This window comes from Thalassophryne amazonica, chromosome 5 (assembly GCF_902500255.1).
Source record: "Thalassophryne amazonica chromosome 5, fThaAma1.1, whole genome shotgun sequence".
Lineage (NCBI taxonomy): Eukaryota > Metazoa > Chordata > Actinopteri > Batrachoidiformes > Batrachoididae > Thalassophryne > Thalassophryne amazonica.
This window is the reverse complement of record NC_047107.1, coordinates 35,934,152-35,953,139: the sequence shown is the minus strand read 5'-3', so window position 1 is coordinate 35,953,139 and position 18,988 is coordinate 35,934,152. Positions and strand designations below refer to the sequence as shown.

The following is an 18,988-nucleotide window of genomic DNA, read 5'->3' as shown; positions in this document are numbered from 1 at the left end:
TTTATTCAGCTTATGTAAATGAAACATTGCACAAATTGTGGGAAAATATGAAAGGATTATTAACCGACTGAGGTCTGTACATGGAAATATCAGACCGATGTGTTTTATATATCACACGCAAACGTACAGTATCACCCGAATATGAAAGCTGCTGACGGCTCAGTCTGACCTGTTTGCTTCACCTCCATGTAGAACTTACTAAAGCCCCTTTCACACCGGGCCTTCTTCGAGTTACTTCCTGTGGTGTCATGACGACACAGGAATTTCTGCGTCAGGTGCGTGCAGCAGGGGACAGAGAGGAGGTGAGAACGCAGCCTGCAGGTCCTCAGTCTGGAGTGCACAGTCTGGCTGCAGACAGGCTGTGCACTCTGATTTCTCTTCTAGTTTATATTTGTTCTTGTTCTGAGCTGCAGGTCTGCGCTCTGAGTTCTGTTATAGTTTATCTTTCCTCCTTTGACCGTGTGCATTCACATGCGCGTGAACTCACCATCCGTGAGTAAATGTGGAAATGTCTGGAGTTATACTTGATGTGGACATGTCCTGTCTCTGGCAATCAGTCTGTGAGAAGGACTTATGTCCTTTTTGTCCTTCGTTTTAACACAGTGATGAAAGAGTTTGAGGGAAGAACGAGAAACTAACTGCCTGCAGCCAGACAGTTTTTTTTCTTTTAATTGTTCACATATGCGCTCACGAACAAATCATCCATGAGTGGACTGGAGATTAGGGATGAATCGTACAACAACTCACGATTCAATTCGATTCAGATTCTTGGGGTGACGATTCGATTCAGAATCGATTTTCGATTCAAACAGCTCTGAGAAATAGTTATATTACTTAAAAAATGTTTATGTTTAAGAAAATGCAGCTTTACAAGGTTAATCAAGTGATTCTAGATGTAAATATACTTATCTGCTTTGCTCGTTCAGAGTTGGCTGGCAGTTTAGCGAAGCGCTGGTCAGTAGATGGCAGATACCGCTGCTCCGCTCCTTTTAGCCCCGGGTCATAGCGTAGCATGTGGGCTTGCGGAGTTGAAGTGTTTCCGAAGTACTTGACTTTCATTTTGCAGATTTTGCACACTGCATAAGTCATGTCAAGCTCCTTCTTACGCAGCAAATAATAAAATCCTAAATGCGCTCAAACATTTGCCTTCAGCAAAGACGGTGCTGGCTGAATTAGCTCTTCGTCCTCCATGCTAAGCTACAGCTCACGAATGTTTGAAGCACCCCTACTGGAGATGTCTGGACTTTTTACTGGATATGGACATGTCCTGTCTCTGGCAATCAGTCTGTCAGCAGGACTTTTATGGACTTTATTTAAACACATTTGTGAGAGAAGAGTGAGGAGCTGCAGCAGCAGCAGCTGTAATCAGTATTTTTTTTTTCTGTGCTATTTTTGAGCATTTCACTGCATTGTGTACATGGTATAAAACAATTTTGTATAATTTATACTTCGGGAACAATGGAACACGGCAGGAATCATAAATTGGCATCGGGTAACATTGTACTGTGAGTATGTGGCTTCCAGTCACGTTGAGTACCGTCACGTTGCTCTGACTTGCGCTGAAACCACTTACTTTCTGCGTCGAGCACAGGGCGCAAAAAAAATTAAACATGTTTAATTTTTGGCATCCAATTTCCTTCGTCCTTTGCGTCCCTCACGCTGTTGTGGTGTCGAGCTGCATAGGTCTCTGCACTAGGTTGCTTCCACGTGGCATCATGACAACGCAACTTGAAGCATCCCCAGTGTGAAAGGGGCTTAACAGATTGTCCGGTTGTTAGCTGGTAAGCTTTCAGTTTGTGCATTTTTCAGATGCTGTTTCGATATTAATGGAGTACGTTCATGTCAGACTTGCTTTGTCTAATCACGTTTTTAGCTTCTGGTTTGTCAAGAAAATACGCATTTCGGACTGACTGTCACGGAAACCGGTCCAATATGGGAAAATATCTGACCGGCAATCAGCCAATCAGAGCGCGCGTAGTGTCACAGCCATATAATAATAGATTTTATTCACCTTATGTACTTAATGAAACGTTGTACAAATAGTGAGAAATTTGTTGGCGTTATCAAAAAACAGATTTCAGCTAGCGTCTCCTCACTGTTGTGAAGTTAAACTCAGTTGCAAGGAACACTGACAGCATGGCTTTCACAGTAAACGTATTTGCTAGGATGCTGGCATTAAACGATTTACTGTGAAACAGTGCTAGCAACATGAACTATCTGATGTTAACTGCTACCAATAACATCAGCAAACCACGCCATCTTGGAAGTACGAATGTTAACAATGTTAATCAAAATAAAGTTTTCAAAATTGAATCCCCAAACTTTTAACAATAAAGGGTGCACATCATTGTGCCATACGCAAGCCATATCCAAATGTTGAGGCTGATCTGGCAAACAGCCAAGAGAGATATGCGAGCCACATACACACAGATGTTTCTTGCTTTATAGATCGATGTACAATTTTGTTTTTTTTTTCCTTATTATGCTGCAGCATGTAGGAATGCTTCATGCAAAGACATCACCATAAGCATTCACTCCTGGAGAACTTTAGTTCATTTCTTCAGGGCTAATATGCAGCAACCATGGATCATTTACCAAGTGCCTGCTAACCTTCACTGATATTACCATTGAGAGATTTGTTTGTCGTTTTAAATGGGTGGTGCTTTGTTGTAGATAATTTGTTGACAAAAACGTTAATTTTACATATGTTAGTCCAAATTTTAGATTACACGCATCTGCATCAGGGTTGAAAATCTATGATGTGCTCTTACTTATCTGAGCAGACTGTACTCATCATTTCTCTTGCAAATGAGGGAAGACAAGCATATGGTCCTCCAACACACAATGAATAAACTCAATGACAGCACAGTAGTTGCCTCAGAGAACTTTTGCCAATGGAAAAAAAAAGAAAAAAATCTTTAGCATTTTGTTAGTGGCAGAATTTCTGGCATCACTAATTAGCACAAGCCAGGGACAGAGACGGTTTTATTCCTGTGGAATTTACTTTTAGGGCACAAACTATTTTGTACTTCTTGTATCAAGCAATCATCACTTCTGATACAATCTTTTGAGCTTTTCTATACCAGCACCTGTGTACAGGTTTGCCTGTCTCCTCCATCCTTTAACACAGCCTTACCGTGACCTGAGAGCATGCCAGGCTGCGTCTACATCAGAATACAAGTTCTTCTCCGATGGCTTCCCAGAACTGACCCCGTACCCAGAGTAGTCATAGGAGAAGACATTGCAGTTGATCCGTGATCCCAGGCCAATGTAGAAGCTGCTCATCTGGCCCAGATCCACTGCGTTCCCGTGGGAGAAAAGCAGTGTATAACGCGCACTCGGAGAACACCGGACAAACATGCAGGCGATACGATTCCCTCTTGAAGTGCGCGTCATGAAACATTCAATGGCATCCTTCTCGCGTGCAGAGTACTGCCAGTCGGCCCGCTCCGAGAGGTGCAGAGTCCATCGGCTGCCGCTGTCGTCACACATGAGACTGTAGGTGGGATCTGGCGGCAAGAAGGCAAGTTTCGAAGCAATCTTGCTGGGACATGGTGGACAGCAGAACAGGCAACATAGCTCACTGAGGGATAAGTGGTTCATCATCAAAACTGTGAAAAAGAAAAGAATGGTGTGAATTATACAGCAATATACTGCACACCAACAATTACAATATCTTCTTGTAATATAAAGTCACAGTATTTCTACTAGTTTTGGAGATCCTGCAAGTTATACTCCAGTGCAACCTGTATACTGAAAAATCGTGTTATTAAAAATAGCTGTAATTATATAACGGCTGAGTGGATCCTTGTCATAGTGCGTTGTATGTCACATGATGGATTAATTCATCCCATTTGTGTTGCATTGCATTTAGAGTACAGCGTGGTTCTATTTAGAGTGCAAATTTGGTTCCATACATTTGGTACCATTGCACTCTGCACACACACACAAAACAAATCCACTGTGCTGTCTGGAGGCTGCTGGCAGGAAGTTGGAATGAAAAGCTGGCCTGATTTCTGATGTGATTTTTCTTTTCTTTTTTTCACTGCACTAAGGATGTACAAAGTCTTTTTTTTTTTTTGGTAGTACACGTGCACACAAGCGCCGACCCAGTTGCATGTGTGTACAGGGGACAACAAGCTAACTGACTTTGCTAATTCCTGTAACACACACACACACACAAGATCCACTCCGCTGTAAGCCATCTGGATGCATGAAGAGCTGTTCAGATGAAACCCTGACATGATTTTTGGCTGGACTGAGGAACTACACAAAGTCTTTTTTTTTTTTCTTTTTTTTAAATGGAAGTCCGAAGTCAGTGCACAGCATCACTGGACTACATGTCACCATTTGGACTTTAGCAACAGTGGAACAACAAAATTTAAGTCCTTTTTCTGTTGTTTATAAATTAATAAAATATCAAATGACAAAGATCTATTTGAGCCGTTATATAAAACAAATAATGAATGTTTTTACATTCTTTCAATGGAACAAATATTTAATTCGGTGAAAGCTGAACAAACCAACTCAGCTTCGCCTCGTTGAATGGTATGTTCCAGCTATACTATTTATAGAGGGGCCTTTCCCAGGAATCAAAGCAATAAACAAAATTAACTCCCAAGAATCAGGGTTGAGTTTTAGATGGGCTAAAACCTGTTTCGCCAGGACACTGGCAAAAAACTGTATAGAAAACCTATGAAGTCTTGATATAAACTTAATTTAAATGCCATACACTCACTGCACCCCTTATGTGATGTATTACCTTCTATACTTGTTTGATAATTGTACAGTGGTTTACAGTCTACAATTATCAAAGTTTACAGACATTTATAATGTGGCAAAATGATATACTACCATCGACATTAATGCTTGTCCGATTGTCCGGGACAAGTGTAAAATGTGATCAGATAAGCAATAGCTCTAAATCGTCCGACCGGACAAGTGGCATTTTTTTTTTTTTTTGGTTTAAAACGTTCAAATTCTTTATTTTCATTGCTCGGAACCAAAACACCTGACCGCCGCCTTTTTGTTTTCTTATTTACATCACGTCTTTCCTCGCACTTCGCAAGAAAGCGTCTTCGGTTTTTCCCACCACTCTCCACACAGCGGACAAATCGGAAAACATGATATCACAGGGTTCTCCCCAGACAATGGAACAGCGGCGCCGCGCCATCAGTGTTATGACAGCGCCGTCACACTCTGCCCTGCTCTCAGGTAGTTTTCTAAAATTCAGCTAGGCTGTTTATGTTGAACTGCCCGTTCTCCCCTCCACCGCCGGCAGGCTGCAGCTCAGACAACACAGTGGAAAAAAAAAAACACTCCGTCAAAGTCTTCAGACAAAAAGAGCTCCTTCTGCTTGCATAACTCCAGAAATTAATTTATAGGCTTTATTTTATAGTTGAAAGCCTTCATGTTTTCAAAGTTTGCTCAAATATGGTGTGAGAGTGAAGAGTCTCTCGTTCCCTCACAGAGAGGAGCCAGAGAGAGAGAGAGAAGGAGGAAAAAGTGTGAACAGACACTACACGCTGTAAAAAGCAGCAAAGCAATTTTAATAAACAATCATCTTCACCAGGGTCGGACTGGTAATGTGTGATTTTGGGCATTTGCCCAGTGGGCCGCTGCACGTTTAGACGTGCGTGGGCCGGCCGTCCCATATTTATAGAGATTATGGAAATATACAGTTTTCTCGAACCGCGCGCTGCTCTCAATACGTGGAAAATCCGTGATCGGTGAAGCTACAGCATTTAATCGGCGCAGCTGCAGAGCCACTTCCTGAATTTGTGTCAAAATATAAGTTCTGTAGTGTTTCATACACGGCGCAGTCTTATTCTAGGTTTCAGTTTTGTTTCCGTTTGGTCACACAATGGAGACTTACACTGAGCACAAAGATTGACATGACCAACAGCTAATGACAATGGAGAAGCATACAGGGTGGCCAATCAGATTGCAGGAAGAGCAGGCGGCCGCTCCCGCCCCTGTGAATGGATTGAGTCCTCGGCGCCTGGACTTCTCTCCGCCCTTCTACTGATACAAGGTTGGAATCATTTCTTTTATCTTAATTAACTGTGCTTTACTTGTGTTAATCTTTAAATGCAACAGCTACGGCTGTGTGAATCCTAGCATCTCTCTCTCTCTCTCTCTCTCTCAAAAAAAAAACATATATACACTCAACAAAAATATAAACGTAACACTTTTGGTTTTGCTGCCATTTTGTATGAGATGAACTCAAAGATCTAAAACTTTTTCCACATATACAGTATCACCATTTCTCTCAAATATTGTTCACAAACCAGTCCAAATCTGTGATAGTGAGCACTTCTCCTTTGCTGAGATAATCCATCCCACCTCACAGGTGTGCCATATCAAGATGCTGATTAGACACCATGATTAGTGCACAGGTGTGCCTTAGACTGTCCACAATAAAAGGCCACTCTGGAAGGTGCAGTTTTATCACGCAGCACAATGCCACAGATGTCGCAAGATTTGAGGGAGCATGCAATTGGCATGCTGACAGCAGGAATGTCAACCAGAGCTGTTGCTTGTGTATTGAATGTTCATTTCTCTACCATAAGCCGTCTCCAAAGGCGTTTCAGAGAATTTGGCAGTACATCTAACCAGCCTCACAACCGCAGACCACGTGTAACCACACCAGCCCAGGACCTCCACATCCAGCATGTTCACCTCCAAGATCGTCTGAGACCAGCCACTTGGACAGCTGCTGAAACAATCGGTTTGCATAACCAAAGAATTTCTACACAAACTTCAGAAACTGTCTCAGGGAAGCTCATCTGCATGCTCGTCGTCCTCATCGGGGTCTCGACCTGACTCCAGTTCGTCGTCGTAACCGACTTGAGGGGGCAAATGCTCACATTCGCTGCCGTTTCGCATGTTGGAGAGGTGTTCTCTTCACGTATGATGCGAAGGAGATGTGTTGCACTGCATGAGGCAAATGGTGGTCACACAAGATACTGACTAGTATCCCCCCCCCCAATAAAACAAAACTGCACCTTTCAGAATGGCCTTTTATTGTGGGCAGTCTAAGGCACACCTGTGCACTAATCATGGTGTCTAATCAGCATCTTGGTATGGCACACCTGTGAGGTGGGATGGATTATCACAGCAAAGGAGAAGTGCTCACTATCACAGATTTAGACTGGTTTGTGAACAATATTTGAGGGAAATGGTGATATTGTGTATGTGGAAAAAGTTTTAGATCTTTGAGTTAATCTCATACAAAATGGGAGCAAAACCAAAAGTGTTGCGTTTATATTTTTGTTGAGTATATATATCACAGGGGACGGGGGCGCCCCCCCCCCCAAAAAAAGTGCGCACTGGAGGAGACGTGCACTCCTGGAAAGCTCGTGTATTCATACTGCACCGTTATAAGAGACTAAGAGTGATGACAGTATTTTTTTAAATTATTATTTCTGTCGAGATGAGATGCGCCAACTTTCGACACTCTGAGCTGTGATGTACCTTCGCATTGTCCAATAGGAAAGACGCGTCGGGCCAAAACACGGAAGACTCGTGGCAGAAACCACTGATCTCTACAAAATGGATTGGACCAATCCGATTGGTGCAGAAACCACTGATCTGTACAAAACATTAACGTGTGACAGGACTGCTCATTTATAGAGCAGTTTTCTGAAGAAAAATCATTGGAAATGTTTTTTTGTTGTTACGTCAAAATTTCTGATTACTGTTAAAAAAAAAGTTTAGAACACTTGTAATTAAAACAGGTAAATAAATCAATAAATAGTTCTTTAGAAACCTTTCATCTGTATTAAAACCACCTGTTATTTCAGATTAGATAATTTCTTGTTAACATAAGGAACCTCAGACATTTATTTTTAGACAAATAAAATAACATGGAAACTTGTATATTTTTATATTTGTTTTTATATATTTTATTTTATTTCAACCAGAAAAACAAACACTAAATAAATACAAATGTTTATTATAAATGCAAAAGGAAATAATTTAACAATGACTGCAGTGCGATTGTCAAAATATGTAATTGCCCTTAATGTTATCAGGACGCCTCCTCGTGGCGCCGGGTCCGCGTTTTGTACTATGATCAAGGTGAAATGACAGTGAAAGTGTGTGTTTACGTGTGTGTTCATGGTGTTTAGGTGTATAGTATTTGTTCATTGGGGGTTCGGTATGAACGGGTGGGTGTGCGTGTTTGGGAGTGGATTCATCGGGCCAATTGTGGGCTGGTCCAGAGGAAAAATGCCAGGGCCGAAATATGTTCCCAGTCCGACCCTGATCTTCACCACACAGCCTCAGTGAAACAGTAGTGTGACAAACCGATTCAGAAAGTTTTTCATCCATGATTTCATCATTAAAAGAGCAAATTTACTCCTTTACCACTCAAAAATGTTGACAGAAAACAAAACAAAACAAAAAAAAGCTAAACTGTCAACATGATAGAAAAACTCTGCCTGGACTCTTACTGGACTAAAGGTACAGTGTGTCATTTTTAAAGAAGAGAGCAAATGCTATGTGCATCGAATATTAATGTGTTTTTAAACTTTTCAATTTAATTATTTTCTTAGACGCGCCACCATCGCCCGGTGTGTCGCTCTGCTTTCGCTGCAAAAATTCGCCCCAGTGCGTCATCAAATAGGAGGAGCTTCCATTCCGCTCGCCGGCTCCGGTTGTCAGTCAAGTTAACATGACGGATTTTGATCACACGGAGTGAGTTGTTGTGGAAAGCTGACAAACGTCATGAGACGTCCCCAATTCAGAGAGTATTATTATTTGCTGCAGGAACTGCATCTGGATGACGGCCGCTTTCAGCGGTCCTTCCGCCTCTGCAGGACCCAGTTTGAGGACCTCCTGTCCCGTTCACGCACGCACATGTAAACAATTAAAAACACACACACACACACACACACACACACACACACACACACACACACACACACAAAAAAAAAAAACTCTGCTGCTTGCTGTGGGGCTGCGCCTCGCTCTTCCCCCCAAAACTCTGTCATAATTGTGTTTAGAAACCAGTCACCATTTGCTTTATTATACATCTGTGTAGTTAATAAATAAAATAGTCTTCACGGATGATCCGCTCGCGCACGTAAAACAAAGAAACAAAAAAAAACACCAAAAACCTCCGCTCCCTCTGCTGTGGGGTTGTTCCTCGCTCTTCCCCAAGAAACTGTCATAATTGTGTTTAGAAACCAGTCACCATTTGTTTTATTATACATCTGTGTAATTAATAAAGTAATCTTCACAGATGATTCGCACGCGCACGTGAAGGGGGGGGGGGGGGAAGCCTCCGCTGCCCCTGCTGTGGGGCTGCTGCTCGCTCTTTCCCCAAACTCTGTCACAATTGTGAAATAAAGGACAAAAGGAACATAAGTCCTGCTCACAGGCTGGCTAGCAGAGACAGGACATGTTCACATCCAACTCAGTCAAACTCCAGACATCTCCACCTCACTACATATCCAGTCCCTGATTGGTCATCGCGGCACAACAAGATGAAAAAGTTCCGATTTTTCAACTTGGGGAGGAGGGCACCGCGACGTGACATCGAGCCACTCGCTCAAAATCACTTCACTCGCGTCGCTTCATTCGCGTCCATCGTGTCATGCTGCATGGCTTGGCGCCACCACGCATCCTTCCATACATGGCAACCTGTCGCTGCTGTCGCGCACGGTGTGAACGCGGCATAACAGAACTCAGAGCGTAGACCTGCAGCTCAGCACAAGAACAAATATAAACTAGAAGAGGAATCAGAGTGCACAATCTGTCTGCAGCCAAACTGTGCACTGTGACTTCTCTGTGGAGAGAACCTGCAGGCTGCATTCTCACCTCCTCTCTGCCCCTTGCTTCGTGCACCATTACGCAGACATTCCTGCGTTGTATTGACACAACAGGAAGCAGCCCCTTTCACACCTCAAGCCCCTTTCACACCAGGCCTGCTTCGAGTTGCATTAGCTGCGCATCTAATGACGCAGGAATATCTGCGTCAGTTCTGCGCAGCGCGGGGGGGTTGAGGAGGTGAGAGTGCAGTGGAGCTGCAGCCAGACTGTAATGAGCAGGTGTGCGCTCCGATTTCTCTTCTAGTTTATATGTCTTCTTGTGCAAGTGTGCGCTCTGATTTCTGTTAAAGTTTATCATTCTTCCTGTGACCGTGGAGTTGCAACTGCATTCGCACGCACATGCGCACGCGAACTGTCTGTGAGTGGACGTGGAGATGTCCTCCGTGAGGACTTGTACTGGATGTGGACATGTCCTGTTGCTGGCATTCTGTCTGTGAGTAGGACTTATGAACTTTATTCAACACAATTGTGAGAGAATTTGAGGTGGTGAGTGCAGGAGCTGCTTGCGGCCACAGGCTGTAATGAACAGTTTTTTTTTTTCTTTTAACTGTTCACATGTGCTGTTTGAGCAGTACAGTTTTACTGCATTGGTATAAAAAGTTCAACAATCCTGCGTGATTTATAGTTCAGCAACAATGGAGCACAGCAGGAATCATAAATTGGCATCGGGTTATACTGTATGGGTGTGGCATCCAGTCACGTTACGTTGCCTCAACTTGCGAGAAAACTACTTCATTTCTGCATCCTGTGCTCTACGCAGAAAAAAATTAAACATGTTTAATTTTTGGGGTCCGTTTCATGTCGCACTTTGCGTCCCTCACGGTATTGTGGCGTTAACTCCCCACTAGGTTGCATCAACTTGGCATTGTCATGATGCAACTTGAAGCAGGTCCGGTGTGAAAGGGGCTTTAAGCCAACAAACTGAGCTCATTTTTATGCACTATCAAGTCTCCTATTCACATTGCAGAAGAGTGTAAAAACAATATAGAATATGTAGAATCCCGACTCCTGATGAGTGTAAACCTTGAGGCTTCACAACCACCCACACAGTATCAACTTAAAAGGCGGCGCCCTCCTTTCACACTGCACCTGAACCACACCTGAGGCTAGCTTTTAGATATCCCATGTTCCTTTTAATATATAAATTGTAGCCACAAGCACTGGAGACATCAGTTGAGCATGTTTTGGTAACAACAAATCTGGTTGGTCGAGAATACAAAATACCACCTGGGAATGACTGGCATGTTTCCTTACTCATCTTCAACTGCTTACTCCAATTAAGGGTCACATGGGGTTGCAGCCTATCCCAGCAATCACAGGGCGTGAGGTGAGGTACACCCTGGACAGGACGCAAATCTGTCGCAGGAACACATATAGACAGACAAACACATTCACACCCGCACGCACACCTACGGACAATTTAAAGATTCCAATTCACCTGTCTGTATGTGGGAAGAAGCCGGAGCACCCAGAGGGAACCCACTGTTTTTTCTTTTTCTGAATTTTCTTTGGAGATGGCCTTGTAACAGAATCATGCAGTGGTTCAAGTTCAAGTCTAATAGAGAGAAATCAATGCTTACTATATTACATACATTATATTGCCTATGAAGAAGGCACCGTTTGTGTGTAATAGCTACTATACTTTGCCTTTTACACAATACCACCTTGAGAATTAATGTCTTATTGTGAGAACATTTTGAATCAAAATGATGAAAAGCACATTAAAAAAAACCCACACAAATCAAAAGAGATTTTATATCACAGAAGAAATCATTACAGGAGCTGTACAGTCAAGTCTTTGCGAACTTCCTTTTTGGGCCATACAGTTTGCTTCTTGGAAAAACTCCACAAGTTGCATAGAGACGTGGAGTCAACAACACTTTTCTGCACAAGCACTAATTGCACTGATCACTTCAGGACATTCCTTGGGTCTCCTCTTGTGAAGTCAGACCCGTTTAGATTTGACCTTTTTAATGGCCTTTATGTTGAGGAAAAGAGATAATCAAGTTGCAGACAACAGCTGGTTTACTGAAGCTCAGGTGTTACTGATAACATTAACAATGACTCTACTCTGTTCAGATGTACTAAGAAGCCACACTGAGTCAGAGGACGCACGTGAAATAGGCTCTGGCATGAGAGCATTTACTGTTCCTGTAAATTGCAAATGTGCATTTTCTGTTGAATGCATCATATCAAAATGTCTGCTGTGGGGAAAAAAAGGGCTTTTCATCCATAGGTAGCTAGTTGCTTCCTTGTCATCTTCAAGGGAGAGACATCAACTCCACTCTGCTTTGTTGTGCTTTTCTGTTGATATGTCACCATGTTTGATTTGCACCAAGACCAGTGGGTTGCTGTGATGAAAACACTCAATTATGGTCTCATACAACCTACTTTTTTATTTTTCTTCAGATTTCTACATGCTTTCAGGCAAACCAAATCCAACAAATCATGTGAGTTTTTTTAGCCTGCAACACGGACCACTGCTTTGCATCTCTCCCAGAAGATTACAACCAATGAATCAACAAGAAAGCATTTGTTCTGTGTATAGCTCATATTTCAGACATATACACTGCCTATGAGTATGAGTCAATGTCAAACAATTATATTTGTTTAATTATGCATCATATATTCTATAAAATGGCAGAAAATTGTGAAAAAATGGCCATCACTTGTGACTGAAATTTGTGTGCAATAAATGGCTTATAATTATTGATCCAAATTGTTGATTAGTTTTCTGTCAGTCTGCTAATTATTGCTTCAGAGATTCAGTACTCTGTGTATTCCCTGTTCTATTGATAAAATTTTCCAAACACTGAATAAATGATGAATTGCAACTGCTACTGCAAAAGTGCCTTCCCCAAATTTTGATTTAATACCCTTGTCAAAGAATTGTTTAATGCCAGAAGTTTAATTAACCTACTGATCTTTTACATACTGAGAGAACTTGAAGTACAATGCTCAACACTGATACACAATAAAATCAAATGTTTTTGACTGATGTGGCAAGTGATTAGGCTTTCATTCAGTTCAGTTACCATCTGACATGTGGTGACCAGCTCTTGCAGTTGAGGTTAACTGACATGTTGAGCTCAAAACTTGCTGACCAAAGCTGTTCATGAGAGGATTTTGTCGATTTGGCACACAGCTAAATTTTTTTTGGAATTCACTTTCTTGTTAATATCAACATTTTTTTTTAGTCGTGATAGACCAGATGTTGGTACAACCCCTGGCAAAAATTATGGAATCACCGGCCTCAGAGGATGTTCATTCAGTTGTTTAATTTTGTAGAAAAAAAGCAGATCACAGACATGACACAAAACTAAAGTAATTTCAAATGGCAACTTTCTGGCTTTAAGAAACACTATAAGAAATCAAGAAAAAAAGATTGTGGCAGTCAGTAACGGTTACTTTTTTAGACCAAGCAGAGGAAAATAATATGGAATCACTCAATTCTGAGGACAAAATTATGGAATCACCCTGTAAATTTTCATCCCCCAAATTAACACCTGCATCAAATCAGATCTGCTCATTGACATTGACCCTATGCCATGACATTGACCCTATGTGTCTTTTTGCAAGGAATGTTTTTGCAGTTTTGCTCTATGGCAAGATGCATTATCATCTTGAAAAATGATATCATCCCCAAACATCCTTTCAATTGTCCAAAATATCAACATAAACTTGTGCATTTATTGATGATGTAATGACAGCCATCTCCCCAGTGCCTTTACCTGACATGCAGCCCCATATCATCAATGACTGTGGAAATTTACATGTTCTCTTCAGGCAGTCATCTTTATAAATCTCATTGGAAAGGCACCAAACAAAAGTTCCAGCATCATCACCTTGCCCAATGCAGATTCGAGATTCATCACTGAATATGACTTTCATCCAGTCATCCACAGTCCACAATTGCTTTTCCTTAGCCCACTGTAACCTTGTTTTTTTCTGTTTAGGTGTTAATGATGCCTTTCGTTTAGCTTTTCTGTATGTAAATCCCATTTCCTTTAGGCGGTTTCTTACAGTTCGGTCACAGACGCTGACTCCAGTTTCCTCCCATTCGTTCCTCATTTGTTTTGTTGTACATTTTCGATTTTTGAGACATATTGCTTTAAGTTTTCTGTCTTGACGCTTTGATGTCTTCCTTGGTCTACCAGTATGTTTGCCTTTAACAACCTTCCCATGTTTGTATTTGGTGCAGAGTTTAGACACAGCTGACTGTGAACAACCAACATCTTTTGCAACATTGCGTGATGATTTACTCTCTTTTAAGAGTTTGATAAGCCTCTCCTTTGTTTCAATTGACATCTCTCGTGTTGGAACCATGATTCATGCAACAGCTCTCCAAGGTGTGTTCACTCCTTTTTAGATGCAGACTAACGAGCAGATCTGATATGATGCAGGTGTTAGTTTTGGGGATGAAAATTTACAGGGTGATTCCATAATTTTTTCCTCAGAATTGAGTGAGTCCATATTTTTTTCCTCTGCTTGGTCTAAAAAAGTAACCGTTACTGACTGCCACAATATTTTTTTCTTGATTTCTTATAGTGTTTCTTAAAGCCAGAAAGTTGCCATTTGAAATGACTTTAGTTTTGTGTCATGTCTGTGATCTGCTTTTTTTCTACAAAATTAAACAACTGAATGAACATCCTCCGAGGCCGGTGATTCCATAATTTTTGCCAGGGGTTGTATTTAGAATCGTAATAAATAAATAAAAATTTTATACCAGAATCTCTTATCAATTACTAACCAGCTACCATTGCCTGTTCTATCCCCTCTCTGAATGTACTTTTTAAAGCATCATTTTCAAATAAATACATTTTCCTTTTTAAGAAACAAGATCTGCTCTTCAATAAGCCTGTCATGATAATTACGATAGACTTATTGTTCAATATATAAAGATGAATGTTTCTGTGTAGGCTCTCAGCTGTCCAGGTGGTTTCCATAGTAGAGAAGCTTGGATCTTCGACTGGACTGGGTTGCTTGACGCGAGGACGTTTCGCTTCAAATCGCAGAAGCTTCCTCAGCTAAAATTCTTGCTCTGGTGGTCTGACTTCTGTCTTGACTCTTGTAGAGAAGAATAATCAAGAAGTCACAAAAGCTGGAGTTTTAAACCTAACCAGACCCCTCCTACCGAGAGGCAGACTGCTATAGGCCAGTGACTAAACAACAGCTCTAATTAGCACCTATTGTGCTCTAGTTAGCACCCTCCTAATAACAGGGCAGCTGTCCCTCCTAATGATGGGACGGACCCTCCCTTGACGACTCTGCTGATGACGTGAATGACTCATTACCATATACAAAAGACTGAAACTGCTTTGACCCGAGTACCCCATTGTAAACAGGGGATAAAGCATGTCTCAGACCCCCTCCCCGGTTAAGGCTGGGTTTCAAATGTTTCACAAAGAATGCCTCCTTGACCCCTCTCTCAAACCATTTCTTCTCTCTGGCTAATATTTTAACTTTCTTGTCCTCAAACGTGTGGTTAGTGTCTTTAAGGTGGAGATGAACTGCAGACTGAGGTCAACTGGCGCCCTCTCTGCGGTGCTGGTATAGCCTTTTGTGTAAAGGTTGCTTAGTCTCACCTATGTAGTGTTCCTTACAGTTTTCCTGACATCTGATAGAATACACTACATTGCTCTGTTTGTAACTAGGGATCCTGTCCTTAGGGTGAACTAATTTCTGTCTCAAGGTGTTAACCGGTTTAAAGTAAACTGGGATTTTGTGCTGTCTGAAGATCCTCTGTAGTTTTTCCCCTACTCCTGTTAAATAAGGGAGAGACACTCTTCTTCTTGTCTCCGTCTCCAGAGACCAGATAGACAGGAGACGGTCTTGGTCTACCAGTATGTTTGCCTTTAACAACCTTCCCATGTTGTTTGTATTTGGTCCAGAGTTTAGACACAGCTGACTGTGAACAACCAACATCTTTTGCACCACTGAGTGATGATTTACCCTCTTTTAAGAGTTTGATAATCCTCCTTTGTTTCAATTGACATCTCTCGTGTTGGAGCCATGATTCATGTCAGTCCACTTGGTGCAACAGCTCTCCAAGGTGTGATCACTCCTTTTTAGATGCAGACTAACGAGCAGATCAGATTTGATGCAGGTGTTAGTTTTGGGTATGAAAATGTACAGGGTGATTCCATAATTTATTCCTCAGAATTAAGTGAGTCCATATTTTTTTCCCTCTGCTTGGTCTAAAAAAGTAACCGTTACTGACTGCCACAATTTTTTTCCTGATTTCTTATAGTGTTTCTTAAAGCCAGGAAGTTGCCATTTGAAATGACTTTAGTTTTGTGTCATGTCTGTGATCTGCTTTTTTTTCTACAAAATTAAACAACTGAATGAACATCCTCCAAGGCCGGTGATCCATAATTATTGCCAGGGGTTGTACTGTATAGTGAAATCAGCTCTACTGGTGTCGATAAACGAATTGTCCCCCCGCTCTGCCTTGCCTCCACTGTGCATGTGTCATTTCGGAGCACAGCTACTCTGCGGACGGACTGTCTTCACCCAAAGCGATCAAATGAATTAATGGGATTATTAACCATCAGATGACAAGGTAAAACCTCTTAAATCATTCTAAAGTCAGTTTTAAGCAGAAACGAAGTGTTAAACCGTGACGCTATGAAATGACAGACGGTCAGTGAATGCAACAGCTTGCAGCCATGTAGCTGTGATTGCTTCTTCCACCTTTTCTAATGAAATAATGCTGAATTTATGTGGAAATGATTCTTGTACAAAAGCTTCAGATATCTGTCGCTGAGATGGATGATGACTTGAGTGCAGTTTGAAGCAGAAACGAGGTGTTAATCATGCGCAGTGATGTCAGGGCGGACTGAGTTTTAGGGCGAACCATTCGGTCTGCCGTCTAGTCAGTGCAAGTGGTTTCACTCCAATAAGTGTTTATTTTACACTATGTTGAATTGATTTAGCCCCATGGTAGAGTATATTTAACTCTATTTAGACTGGGACCAAATGTTATCCCAGCAGAGTAAATTTTACTCAGCAAAATTCCCTGTGCAGGGTATCTACAGTATTTACAGTCACTTGGCCAGTTCCGGATCACTGCTGTAGAATTTGCATCAGTGTTTCTCATAATCAGCACGAATAAGCTAATACTTGGTACCAATGGAAAGACTGATGTTTTGTCTACAAACGACCACAAGCTCCACCGGATCCAGCCATCCTTGTGATCAGCAGAGGAATCAAAACATCCCGGTGTCTGTGGTGTGTACGCTTTTTCTCACTCAATCATTCCTGCAAGTTTGAAAGTGACGATCTCTAAGAAGAAGCAAACATGAGTTAGCCATTCAGTGTCATTGGTTCTAGAGTGGGAAAATACTTACTTACTTGGGTAGAAAATGTCAGTGTGTTATGTCTTGCTGTTTAATTGCTGCGCGCATTTATCTCTGACGCGAAAATTTGCCGGTTGTGGATCACTGAAGCAGCAGCCTCGTGTCAGTACTTGTGAGCCATGTGGACTTTGGGGCTCATCTCAACATCACGAATGGGCATGAATGTGGGGGTTTTTACTTTTTAAATTCGGGAGAAATCTCACCTCCACACTTCATTGTTTTGCTCATAAAAATGTATAACAGTGCCATTCGAAACTAAATAAATTCTCATTTAATAAGTATAATTTATATCATTTTGTGTTCAAAACACATTCTCGGGCACAGTGTGTATCATTCTGCATTAGAAGGGCTCCAGCCAGATGCCAGGAATGCCCCCAAAGTGACAGACTGTCGTGATCCAGAACCAGCAAAGTTATCCATTTCAGGCAAATATTTGCGCCACACATAATGTGGCCTCACACTTTAAGTAGAAGGGCTACCCCATCCAGACTTCTTCAGCGAGATAACATCCAAATACCCAATACAACAATACGCAATAAAGGATATTCAGTTGCAATATGGCTCCGTATAACAGGACTTTAAAAAAGGTGATCCGGAACTGGACAACTGTCTGTATTGATTCCACAAAGTTCACAGAATCATACTAAATTTAAAAAAAAAAATACAGCAGTTCATTCAAAAAAAACAACATAAATACAAATAAAGCATTCGGTAATAGTGATATGAATGTTCAGCCAACAAATTAGCTCATAAATCTCTCGTCTTTATAGAGACAATTAAGCCCCCTGGAAATTTAGCGTAAAATGCTTGTGGAAGGAGAAAATGTTCAGTAATAGCACAGTGACTCTGAGCTTTACAACAGACTGTAGGATGATTAATCACACTACCTTGCACGGCGGCTTGACGCTGGTTTTGACGTTGCCGGGTGTCGTTTCCGTACCTAAAAAAATTAAATAAAATACTAAACAGGGAGACTTGAGCGGGTTATCGTCGGGGTGAATCTTGGCGATGTTCTTCTCTTCGGTTAGCTTGTTTTAACCGTGTCGTCCTCCGCACAGCTCCGCCAAACTGACGTTTCTTTTTTCCTCCGCGCGGTCTTCGGTCATGAATGATAACGACTCCGATTCATTCGGAAAGCTTGAATCTATCCGACTCAAAAGTGACATGGATAAATTCAACGTTGCGATAATAGAAATATGTATTAAATTCTTGTTGGGTTATCAGCCAGGTACGATAATAAGTCCGGAACATCCGTGCTTACGTTACGAATATCGCTCGGCTTGTTTTCTTGGCCAGGAATCAAAACGAAGCGATTATTGACAGCTAGTTGGACCAATAGAAAATAGGCTATTTAAAAGTAGTGTCCAATACTTTAAAAGGAGAAACGATTAATGGGCGGTCCTTGTGTAGCGTATGAAGTAGTCGCAAAGATTTTAGGATGCTCTCAAGATTGTTCACTCAGGTAAAAGCCCATTGAAATCTATGTCGCCCCACTGCGGAAGAACCGTGAACGTTCACAGAGCTCAGGGTGCATACACTGAAATAGAATATATTATTAATATATTATCACCAAATGATATGTCTTTGTGGGATTGAAAGTTCTGATGAGATTTAAAATTCAGAGCTCTCATTCATGAGACCAATGCTCTACCAGCTCAAAAACAGGAAATCCCCATGAGCCACGTAGTACAAACGTCTCACGATGCTTAAAGCTACAGTGTGTATAATTTAGTGCCATCCAGCGCTGAGGCTGCAGACTATATTATTGTTGTCACGACTTATAATTTGTTTTCC

General features: G+C 41.6%; 1 protein-coding gene across 1 annotated transcript in view; it reads right to left on the bottom strand.

Moving 5' to 3' along the window:
• Positions 1–18,504, bottom strand: part of abhd17b (abhydrolase domain containing 17B, depalmitoylase) — an 82,303-nt gene extending 63,799 nt beyond the window's left edge. The window contains exons 1-2 of the mRNA XM_034170004.1: positions 18,082–18,504; positions 3,137–3,611 (exon numbers count right to left, since the gene is read on the bottom strand). Of these exons, the coding sequence (XP_034025895.1) occupies positions 3,137–3,606 (470 nt within the window). The 5' untranslated portion in view covers positions 3,607–3,611; positions 18,082–18,504. The remainder of the gene's footprint in view (positions 1–3,136; positions 3,612–18,081) is intronic.
• Positions 18,505–18,988: the final 484 nt, after the last annotated feature.